The sequence below is a fragment of the Stomoxys calcitrans genome, chromosome 1 (genome assembly GCF_963082655.1).
Source record: "Stomoxys calcitrans chromosome 1, idStoCalc2.1, whole genome shotgun sequence".
In the NCBI taxonomy this organism is placed as follows: Eukaryota; Metazoa; Arthropoda; class Insecta; order Diptera; family Muscidae; genus Stomoxys; species Stomoxys calcitrans.
Window position 1 is genome coordinate 156615899 of NC_081552.1, and position 12617 is coordinate 156628515.

The 12617-nt window shown below is 39.4% G+C and overlaps 1 protein-coding gene across 1 annotated transcript; it reads left to right on the plus strand.

The window, feature by feature from the left end:
- LOC131998499 (uncharacterized) lies at window positions 1-10984 on the plus strand. Its single transcript, XM_059370787.1, has 5 exons — window positions 1-290; window positions 354-683; window positions 749-917; window positions 1126-1308; window positions 10588-10984. Exons 2-5 carry the CDS (start codon window positions 633-635, stop codon window positions 10626-10628), a joined length of 444 nt encoding a protein of 147 aa, XP_059226770.1. The 5' UTR covers window positions 1-290; window positions 354-632; the 3' UTR covers window positions 10629-10984.
- The last annotated feature ends 1633 nt before the right edge of the window (window positions 10985-12617 follow it).

A 12617-nucleotide genomic window follows, 5' to 3' on the forward strand; every position in this document is an offset into this window, starting at 1 on the left:
TTCCCTCTACCGGCTACAGCGTACATCGTACGCGGAGGGTCATCGCCGGCCATTACCATAAAATCAAATAATCATCCATCAAATAAAACTGAAACTCCACGCAACAAAACTTCACCATTCCCAAGGAATACGGCGGGGATGGTGATGTGCGTGTTTGGAAAGGCAACCCGCGGCGGCATATATTAAAAATATGAAAGAGAATGGAAAACGGTACATGGTCCGGGAAACATGCGGCTGTGATCACCCGTGAGTCTAGCCAATGAGCCCTAAAGCGACAAAAAGACGAAAAAGTAAGCATCTAATTAATTACTCCCAAAACATTCCAATAATCTGGCCGTTCATCTTACTCCCAGGAAACATTGCCAAAAATTTCTGGCTTTGGCGTCCCTACTAGCCGCTTGTAGTAAGAGGGTTGCTGCTTCATTCACATAAACTCCACACACACATGCAATCACCACCAGCGTGCTTTTCATACGTGTACATGCATAGCTGTATTTTCCTGTTTCATTCATTTGGGTAAACCATAAAAAAACTTACATTCTAATAAATGACGATGTCTCTAATCGTGCGTGTGTGTGTGTGAAAACTCTCGACGCCGCCATTCACACTGGCGAGATAACACTTTGCACTACATGATTGTTGAAACAAAAACAACACAGTCAGCTCTAAAACAAATTAAAGAGGTAATAAATATATCAGTAAATCCCGTCCCTGACAATATTCTAATATTTTCCTTTTCCGCCCTCAGGTATTCGGGACGATACACACAAAATCTTTTCCCCTCGGAACCCAACCGTGGATTGGTATGCCTGGACAAAAACCCGTCTGCCAACCGGCTGTCGTGGACACATGCGTTACATCTTGGAGTGAAACCTCTAAAATTTTGGTGCCGAATATGTTGCGCTGTCTGGCAAAAGGTAGGATGATTTCGGGTCACTTGTCCACTGCACGGAGTTTGTGCTGTGGCTAGTGTAACGATACGAATTGCCAAAAATAAAATTACTGAACCAAATTGCTCCAGCTCATAAGCATGTAATAGCATCGTCTCGTAGCACAAGCCTTATTGGGATACCAACTAAAAATATATGCTGGTTACTAATTGTCGTCTTCCATTTTCCCTTCCAGGTACAATTCTCTTTCCCCATCTCGTGACCGAGGGTGAAATCGCATTGCAGTATCATCTATACATATATGGCTGTGTGCCCGCTTCTATCCTCTCAGCCTGCCGTGTATCAACACCACATTCATTTGCCGTCAATGCCTTGGCCAATAGCACAAAAAAAGGAGGTTGGAAACATTTTGATTGTGGTAAGTATCGTTTTTGTTTTCTATCAAAAATCCGCAAGTGAATTTGGGCATTGACACCAAAGTGTGTGTGTTTGTACAAACGTTATAAAGGCGCATTGCCATTCGTAGTTATGAACAAAAAAATGTGTCGCAATAAATTATAAACAAAGATAAAACTGTGAACAAAAGTTTATATCAAAGATGATGAACGTATCTCAATCCCTTTACAAACAAAATATAACACAGTCATGTCAGTAAAAAAAAAATTATACGGACTATTGAATGCAATTGGACAATGGCGAAATACAAAACACAAATATTAGATGTCGTGAGGTGCCAGTGAGATGCCCGTGCTAATATTCTGGCCGTCAAAACTAGTTTCCATTAAACTATTATCCGCGGAACAATGCCCCTGAGTAATCAATAAAATACTTACATACATACAAAACAATTGTGCTTAAAAAAAAAAACTATATTCTTTTCCCTTATTATTTAAAAATTACCAACATATAACATCTCAACGTCGATTCATCCCGATCCATTTCGTGATGTGCCTGGATAATTATAATTGCTGTTCTCTTCTTTGTATCATTCGGACATAAAAAGAATCTTATTTGTCTGAAAGTGTTTCCTAGTGGAAGTGATATTTGGGTTTATGTAAGATGGTTATGATAACATAAGGGTTTGTGTGGGCTTGACCTTAAAAAAAATTAGTTCATTATTGGCTCGGACGTTTGCCAGCTTACAGGTATGCCAGTGTTTCCACTTTATGGCGTTAGACTATTCCTGTGAGCTATTGCACCCTAACGCTTTATGTACCCTTGTAGACATTGAAGTTGATTATGATTTGGAGTAAATGTTATGTCAAAATTTGGAATTTGCTCTGCGGACATTCGATCGAGGGCTTTGGGTGTACACGGTGAAAGAGTGTGTGTGGTTAATAGAAGTTGAATATGATGCCACCTGGGCTGTGTTTTCTTTTTACAACTGAGTTTAATGTGGTTGCCTGTGTATAGAAAGACTGTTTTTTTTTCAATTGGCCTGAGCAGCGGCGTGCCTGCAGGTATGCATGTGTCTCTCTTTTCTGCCCCCATAGCTTTGACCGGTAATTCTATAGAAGCTTGTGTGCCCTTTTGGACGATTTCATAGAATATGATAAGGAGTCGAAGTGTTGGAAATTAGTGTTTTATGCTCAGTACCTGTGTTTTATGATCTGGGGTGTACGATTTTTTTTTTTTATACAAATTCCGAGTGCCTGATAATTAGCTTGTGTGTTTTTAGGGGAGATGAATATGCTGCCACGATGGCATGTGTGTTTACAACTGTGTTGTCTGCGCCTGTGTTTCTCCTTTTTGTGGCCTAGGGAATTTCGTGTGCAATTTCTGGCCTAATATCTTTGACCGGTAGTTTGATAGAAACTGTGTGTGTCCCTTCGGACATTTCATTGGTTATGATATAAAAAAAAAAAATGTTGAACATTGGTTTGCTAGTCTGCGGACATGAGTTTTATAATCCTGGGCTTATCCTTTCCAGCAAAATTCTTGCGTGAGTGACATTTAGCTTGTTTGTTTCCCTGAACGCTTTCAGAAGAGCATGTATAAATAGCACGGCAAAAGAAAGATTGTTAAAATAAATATGTATGCTAGGAACATCCTTCTTGGGGCTAAAAAAGAAAAATCTCAGTGTCGTTTTCGTTTTATTTTCTATGCGAGTAAATGGTGGTTATGTTTAGAGCCTTGGTTATAATAGCTTAGCGGGTTTTTTTTTGTGTGCACTAAAGTGTAACTTGCATTTTCCGATTTATTCTCGTTTTTGTAGGCGGCAATATGATAGATCGTTTTATTTTGTTCTTAAGGCAATCACACTACGTAATGTTGATTTCATTTCAACGTGGGGAACTCCCACACCCTGATAATCTCATAAGCCGGGCATTCAGGAAATGCTATTGCCTGTTATGCTGTTGGGGTCAGTAACATTCAACACATTCATTCTGTTCCAACGTGGGGAACTCCCACGCCCTGTTAGTAGTCTCATAAGCCGGGCCTTAGGAAATCTTGCACTGGTGGTATATAAAATAAATAAGTCTTAAAAAAAAACATCACAATAAGCTTTGCAAAAAAAATATTTCAATGCAACATAGATTAAATAAACTGGACAATCACGACTTAGTTTACTTAATCTAATATTGCACTTTAATCATTTTATCACAGGCTTATTGCACTTTTGTTTATATTCTAAGATCTTTGGCGTGAAAATTTCCAAGTGGTTTCCCCTGAAGCGTCTCCAGCTCATACATGTTGTTACCTATTGGCTTAACGACTCTGCATTTCAGGAACTTTTTGCAGAACTTAGCGTTTATGTTATTTTTGAAGTCAGACAGAGTGTGGTTTCTCCTATACACCTCTTGTCCTGGTAGAAATTTGACAACTCGGGCTCGTTGGTTATATCTTACGGCACTAGATTGGTATGCTTGATGCATATTTTCTTTCATCCGTTCTCTCATCACTTCCAATTTATCCGATCTACATAATTGTTCAATTTGGTGATCGGTAAGGGATTGGAGTTTCTTTGCCAGTTTATAATCGTTGCCGCTGGTAAACATGTTATAGCCAAATAACGCGAAGAAGGGGTTAATGCCTGTGGCTGAGTGGACAGAAGTTCTTAGGGCCTGTTCAATTTCTGCCAAGTATAGGTCCCAGTCGCGATGATCGTGTTCAGCATATGTTCTTATGGCTGCTATTACCGATTGGTTTACTCGCTCTGACGCGTTTGATTGCGGAGAGTAGTACGCAGTGGTAATATGTTTAATCTTGTAGTTTTTAATCATTTCTTCAAACATTTTTGAAACAAATTGTTTCCCATTGTCGCTGTGTATGATTTCTGGAACGCCGAACGTATGGAACACTTGATTTTCCAGAAATTTTACAACGTTTTGTGCAGTGGCTTCCTTCATGGCATGCAAAAATGTGAACTTTGTAAAGTGGTCGACTACTATGAATATATAAGCATTGCCTTTTTTAGACCTAGGGTACTTTCCAAGGAAATCAATGTACACTTTCTGGAAAGGCCTTTGAGTTATTACTTCATCACCGATCGTAGGATTCATGCGTTGATTTACCGGCTTTGTCTCTTTACAAGTTTGACAGTTTTTGATATATTGTCTAACCTGCGAGGCCATTTTGGGCCAATAATAAAAAGTTCTTAGTCGATTTAAGGTTTTTGTTACCCCGTCATGTACTGCGTTTGCATAGTTGTGTGCCTTTTCTATTAAAACAAATGTGATGTCTTGAGGTATCCATAATTTCCATTCGAACTCCATAATTTCTTGCTCAAAGTTTTTAGTCCGTATATAGATCTTGCCATCTTCGACCTTTAAGTCTGGCAGTTGATCTTTGCTTTGTAGGATGGAGTCACGCAGATCCACATATTCTTCGCCTTCAAAGGCAGTGGTTTCAAAATCTAAAAGGTCCTCGTCGTTGATCTCCTCTACAACTACATCTGACTCGACAGGCATTCTAGATAAGGTATCGGCTACAACGTTTTCGGAGCCTTTCCGATGTTCTATCGAAAAGTCGTAAGCCTGTAGCTGCAGTGACCATCGTGCGAGTCTGCCACTTAAATCTTTTAATGACATCAGCCATTTGAGGCTGGCATGATCAGTGATGATCGTGAACTTCATTAGCTCGACGTATGGTCTGAACCTTTTCACGGCTAAAACTGCGGCTAGACACTCCTTTTCGGTGACTGAATAGTTTCTCTGGCACGAGTTCAATTTTTGAGAATAAAATGCGATGGGGTTTTCCCCTCCATCGTCATTCTTCTGGAATAGTACGGCACCGATTCCATAATCGGAGGCGTCGCACTGAATAAAGAATTCTTTTCTAAAATCAGGATGTTTCAAAACAGGTGCTGAAGTAAGGGCATGTTTTAGAGAATGAAAAGATTCGATGGCTTCTTGGGTTATGGTAAATTTCAACCCTTTCTTTAGAGTATCGGTTAGGGATGCGGAGATGGAGGCAAAATCTTTTATAAATCTCCGGTACCAACCTGCAGTACCGAGAAAACTCCTCACTTCCCTTGGAGATTTTGGCAGTGGTATCCTCTGTATTGCGCTTACTTTTTCGGGGTCAGTTTTCAAACTACCGCTCCCAATTATAAAGCCAAGGTACTTCAGCTCGCGAAAACAGAATAAAGATTTCTTTAAACCGATGGTTAGATTTGCTCTTTGCAGGCATTCAGCTACTTCTCCTAGCAGTTTTAGATGATTTTCGAAATCATCTGCTATGATAAGGAGGTCATCCAGATAAATGAAGACGTTCGACCTAAGACGTCCTGGTATCACCTTGTCCATTAATCGACAGAGTCTTTGAGCCGCATTGCATAGACCAAACGGCATGACTCTGAACTGATACAGAGGTCGACCTGGCACTGTAAATGCGGTATAGGGCCTCGCTTCCTCTTCTAGCTCAATTTGCCAGAAGGCATACTTCAGGTCGACACTACTGATATAATGGGTCTGGTCTATGCGGCTCAAGATTCCATCGATATTTTGCAAGGGATATGCGTCTTTTACGGTTAAGGCGTTCAACTTCCTTGCATCGAGACAAAATCGATTTTTATTTGGTTTTCGCACCACTGTAGTCCTGTTGCTCCACGGTGAATCACTCTCTTCAATAACTTTTAATGCAAGCATATTGTCTATTTCTTTATATACTATCTCTTGTACGGCTGGCGATAAGGGATAATGTTTATCCTTGACAGGATTAGCACCTTCTACAAGTTTAATGGCATGTTTTTCAAAACTTGTACAGCCCAAGCCTTTGTCTTCGAAAGTAGGGAATCTCTTTACTACTTCATCAAGTCTCTTTTGTTGATCTTCTGTGAGGTTGTGCATTTTTGGATTTTCGTTAGAAGAATTTCCATGGACTTTCTTTTGAAGATCCAAACTTATTTCCTCTACAGGAAATATTTCGGGAGCTATTTCAAAAACCTTCCAGAAGTCAGCTCCTAAATACAGATCCTGTTCTAGGTCAGGGCATAAAAAGAGGGTAATTTGAGCACACTTTTGCCTATACTCCATCTCAACTTTTATTTTTCCCAATATTCGATAAGATTTGCCTGATGCTGTACTGACAGTAGTTTGGTGAGGATATATTTCCAATCCTAGTTCTTCAATTATTTCTCTACAATGTTTTCCTAGTACGCTTACGGTAGCGCCTGAATCCAGGAGGCCTCTTAATTCTTTGCCTTGAACTTTAATGACGGCGTAAGGTCTCGGGTCTGTTTCAGCTCTGCACCGTATGATGGCTTCTGAAATAGACTTTTTAATCTTTTTATTTTCCTTTTGCCTTCGCCTTAGTTCTAATAGACGTTTTCGATTCTTTTCCTGTTTATTCATATTTGTTTTCGGTGCCCCATTTTGTTCTACGGGCTTATGGACACTAATAGGTTCTTCTCCGAAAATTTCAGACCTCTTTCGGTCGTAGTTTTGTTGTCTGACATCCACTGGGAGATAGTGACGCATTTGTGGATAGCTTGTATTCGGGTTATGGCTTTCTATGCTAATGGGTTGTTCGGTGCTGCGGGTGGTTCGGAGGAACGATGATTCCCCGCTGAAACCACGTTCTTCCTCCCGTTTCCCGTCTTACAGCTTTGACATTTTGGAGCCGTCGTGTTCTGTCTACCACATTTGAAACAGAAGTAGTTTCTCTGGGATGAAGGGCAATCTCTGAAACCGTGTCCAGTATGCTGGCAGTTCCAACAGACAATTTGCTGATTAATAGCCGATACTTCTAGTATCTCTTCGGGCTCCTCAAAGTTATTAAAGGGTTCATTCTCCTCTTCCTGGAGGGCATGAACACGGATTGGTCTATTCATAGTAAGTGGGGGTGCTGGTGGGACTTGATCCTTTCGGAAAAAGGTTCGTTCGACTTCCAAACATTCCACTCGTAGTTGCTCGAGAGATGAGATGGGCATAGAATAGACAATACTAGACAAGTTCTTTCTAAGATTCTTCTTCACGAGGGATATCATTTCAAATTCCGAAACTGGCTTTTCAAGTTTAGATCTCATAAGGTTGATGTCGTGGAAAAAGGCATCAATAGACTCACTTGGCCCCTGTTTCCGTTCAAGTAAATCCCGCATTGCTTCAAAACACGTTCGCCTCGTCTTAAACCTTTCGGTCAAGCCATGTTTCAACGATTCCCAGTCATTTATACTCTCCGATCTTTGTTGGAGCCAAAACCATTCTTGGGCTGGTCCAGACACTAGTATGTGAAACTCACTGAGTATGTCGTCCCATGATAACTTATAATGCTTCTGAAAGTGTTCCAGACGGTAGATAAAATCCTCCACCGGTAAGCTATTGGGCTTTCCCGAAAAATTTATTCCGAACCGCTCCACTCTTACGCCAGGGGTACCTGCACTGAATATTGAAGGGGTCACCGTGTTCCGGCGATGCATATTAAAACTACCCCTAGATTGCGGGGCCTCAAATGAAGGGTTCGCCGTTGGGTCCGGCTGTGCAGACTGAGATTGCGGATTATTCTGTCCGCTAATAGCCAATCTCGCCACACTCTCATTCAACCTATCTATCACAGAGTGTACCCTCTGCATTTCCCTGCCAACACTTTCTTCGACAAACGACCTTAAATGAGCACGTGCGTCATTCACACTTTCCCGAACTATGTCCCTAACGAGATGGTTAATTTCGTCCCGCGGAATCTCCGAGTCAGGTGCCTGAGGGAAATTAGATTGCGTCCTGGCGGCAGCACTAGTGCCTGACTGTGGATTGTTAATAGTTCCCGATAAGTCCCTGAACGTAACATCTTTATTCACATTGGATTGCTCCATTGTGTTGTTCAGTCCCTTCTTCTTCTTTCGGTTAGGATTTGGTGAACAGATGTTCGGCTAGTGTCAAAAGCTAGAGTTCTATTACGCTTACTTCGCCTCTTCCCTGCGGCGTAATCACTCATTAGTCTCTAAGTAAGTAACGTTCAATTTAGATCTATGTCTCAATCGATGCCTTAGGTAAATGACAGAAAAAAATTGTTGTCGAACCACTCAAATTAGTAGGTGAAGCACAAATAAAGGTAAATCAAAATAAATAAATCAAGCACAAAATTAAAAAAAATATAGGTAAAAAAAAACATAAATAAATCAAAAAAAAATAAATGAATCAAAAAAAATAAATAAATAATAATAATTGCAAAGCTAATAAAAATAAAAAAACACAAACGCAAAAATAAACCACTAAGACTAGTAATACAAACTACGACATACATTAGGATATTAGTACACGATATTATTTGCCAAAATTCGTTTAAAAGAAAACATAACATATAACATTCAATCTAGAAACATAAAAGTACAAAAAAAATTTTAGTTTAGTTAGTTTTTTTTTTTTTTTTTTTTTATTAATTAATAACACGTATGAGAGGTAGTTAGGTGTGTTTTCAATGGCCTATGAGGTGAAGTGCGTGGAATAGTTTTTACTAAATTTCAATAAAAACATATTCTATAAAAAAAAATAAAGTGTCCTAAATTAGGTTGTCTAGGTGTACCTGTTGACTGGACTAAACATTTACTTGAACAACAACAAAGTTCAATATCAAGATCTGGCCCCACGGCATTTTTCCAGCAATTGCCAAGAAAAAAGATCTCGTGAAAGAGTACTACATGACAATGCACACCTGTGACTAGCATCACAGTAGCAATTGCACCTTCCCCCTATGCTAATTCTATCAATTGGCTCTGTCTTAATCATATACATGCGGGTAGCACCATGGCAGTTCTCACTAGATAAACGCTAACGAAAAAAAGATCTCATGTTAGAGTACTTTGTCGCAATGCAATATTGCGATGAACTCATCACAATAGCCATTGCACTTTTCCCCTTATGCTAACCCTATTGCTATTGTAACTATTTGAAAATAAAAACATAAAAAAAAACAAAAAAAGGACAGGTCATAAACACAATACATTCATTGTTACATTAAACGAACAAGATTATTGCAGCTGACCCTAATATGTATATGGAACGGTAATCCTAATTTTCTAAAATCTACTCTAAATATTGCACGTTTATCACAGGTTTTATAAATAAAGCTGTGTCTGCAACCTTAGATAGCTTTGCTAGAAAATGCGATTGCCGTTGTTCTTCTATGGTAACCCTATGGTCTATTGCCTTGTGCCTAGATGGTATTGCACAGTTTTAGAATATTGAATTTCATTTCCCTTTGGGCGCCATATTGTTACGTGCCGCCTACTGTGGCGCTACGGTGGGGTTCCAACTAGCTCAGTCGGGGCCATGCTCTGGGCGGTCCCAACCCATCCACCAGTAGCCCTAGGGGACGAACAATAAACAAATGAAGGACTTAATACAAAATAAAACGATAACAAACACGGGGTACACCTTAAACAAGGGAGTTTGGTGGAGTTACTCCCACACTTGCCCACCCAACCTTGACCCTTAGATCCTAAGCATAAATGAAAGCGTTATAAGGGCCCCAAATTCCATAAACACTCACCTCATGACTATTTGCCCCTACTTCCCTCTCTCAAAACAAATTAAAACATCATGATTACGTTATAATAATCAAACATTAAAAGTAACATTTATTGACACAATCATACTTCGAATCTTAATCCTAACATGGAAACATAACAAAACGGAAATTGAAACACTAACCCAGACTTGTATTTCTCTTGAGTCAATTACTCAGATCACCCTCAATCACGAACGGAAATACAAAACAATAATGCCAAATTCTGGCCAATACGTTAAAACACTATCACTACCTGCCTAATAGAGCTCTGTTAGGGGGTCTCTTTTGGACATTCTAATGCGTCCACAACACAAAAATGGGAAATCACACTTTATCCCATGCGTAATTTCGGGTAACCCTACACTCAAACTTTTAAATTTCCTAACTGGAGTTAATGTCCCTCACATGAACATATTATATAAAAAAAACCAAAAAAAAAATGAACAAAAAAAACAAAATAAATAAATAATCAATGATTAAAAGGTAACATAACTACATATAATAAAAAAAGACACTTAAACACACATAATAAACGACTACAACAACACAACTTAACCTAATTTATTTTTTTGGCGATTTTTTAGACTTTTATCTTTTTTTCTTTTTTATGAATTTCTTAATAATTTTATACTTTTTTTGTAATTTTCTTTCCTTTTCCTTTTTTTTTAAATTAGACTACTTTTTTGGCTTTTCTATAATTTACTTTCTGTTTAACATTTTCTCATTAAACTTTCTTTTATTCTTTTCTTTTCAGATTGGCAGCCGGGCTGTTGGCACATTGATATGGACGTCTGAGCGTCAAATCATCTCTTCAAAATAAATTCTGGAATTCCCAATATAAGGGATTACCTGGCCAATTCACAGTGTCCAATAAACTTTATCTCTTTCCTTATTTGTAGGATGCCTTCAGGGCCTTTTCTCCAAAGCCCTAGTGAAAGTTGACTCCACCACGAAAATATGCCAGGATTCCTCCTGAGTTGGATTGGCCTCTCTCGTCAGTAATGCTGAGGAGGCCTGGATGGTTGTAGTGTTCTTGACGGGGGATTTCGTATTTGGCAACCGCCCACACATAAAAAAAATTGTCACCACAAACCAGACTCTGAAGTCTTTACAAATAAATAAATAAATAACACGTTTCGAACTTCTTGATACTATCAGGCCTTTTTATTTCGGATATCACAATTTTTTTTCCGTTTGCACTTGAAAAGCAAAACTCCGCCAACTACACTTTGGAATCTGCAAGCGTCGCGGCGTTCAGCCCCTTTTATAAGCCGTGGAAAATCGCAGACTTTTCCCGCCTTACAAATTTTCCTCTATTTCCCTGCATTTATTAAGTTTCCTTTTGCCTTCTCAGTTGACCCCAGAAACCAGCACAGAGTTGTACCCCTGGCTACGTTACCACCCCACTAATCGCACTCTATAGAAATTTCACAGTGGCAGCACTTTCGCTAATCGCCTTGGCACCATGTAGCGTTTCCACCACATTTTCCCTCTACCGGCTACAGCGTACATCGTACGCGGAGGGTCATCGCCGGCCATTACCATAAAATCAAATAATCATCCATCAAATAAAACTGAAACTCCACGCAACAACCTACGGATTTTGGAAAATGTGGTATCCCAAGTGGTAGCTTTGAAATATGATTTTTAATGTAGATAACCAATACAAAAAAAAAAAATTAATTAGTGTGGATCTGAATGAGATCCGTAGCTCTGAATATCTTAAAAATGCTTGACATTATGAGGCACGATGTTAATATTATTTCAGGGTCCGCCCCCAAAACCATGTTTGTCTGCTATGGCAATAAATAATAGGTATTTGATAGTAAACGAATTTAATATCCAATTTTGATGCCAAGTGTTTGGAGGTCGCCTCACCCCATAAACTTCCCCCAAACCAATGGCAGTTGGGTCTAAAATAAAAGAAATTTTTCAGGGCTAAGAACGTGGGTGGCCGCTACACCCTACATACACCTCAAACTGGGCATATTTATGGATTATGGCAAAGAGAGTCTCAAATCGGATATCTGTTTTATGGCCAAGTGTTTCAGGGACGACTCACCTAAATTCCGCCTAAACCACACAGTATGTAGCTAAAATGTGGTTTTTGAGAGTAGAGTATGAATTTGATTTCCACTTTCGGGGCAAAGGGTGTGGGTAATCCAATCCACCACCAAAACCAACAGAATGAAGTAGATCTAACATTCAAACTTTAATGGGCGGACCCTCCCCAAGAACGCCAGATTTCGGAGATGGGTGGGGCGATTTAAGCAAATTTTAGTTTGCTTATAATAACTCCAAACAGATATTTGGTATCCTTATTTAGGGTGGGATATCTAGCACCATACCGGACATATTTACCGACCATAGCAATATAAGGCTCAAATAAGAGGCATTAGGGTGTAGAGCACCAATATAATATCCACATTTAAGGCGAAATATCTGCAAGGCCGTACCAGCACCCCAATAGGACTTATTTCTGACCGTGTCAGTATATGGCTCAGATAAAATAAGAGAGTGAAAGAAGGCGCAGCGGAGCGGGCCCTGTCCAGCTAGTTTATATATATAATATATTTTTATAAATTTTAATATTATTCCATTCTTATAAGAAAGCAAAAAAACAAGTAAAAACGTGCTAAGTTCGGCCGGAACGAATCTTGGGAACCCACCACCAAAAAAAAAAAAAAATATGGGTGCTATATCTGGCCCGATTTGGACCGTACTTGCCACAGTTGTTGAAAGTTATAACAGATCATTATATGCAGAACTTCGGCCAAATCCGAT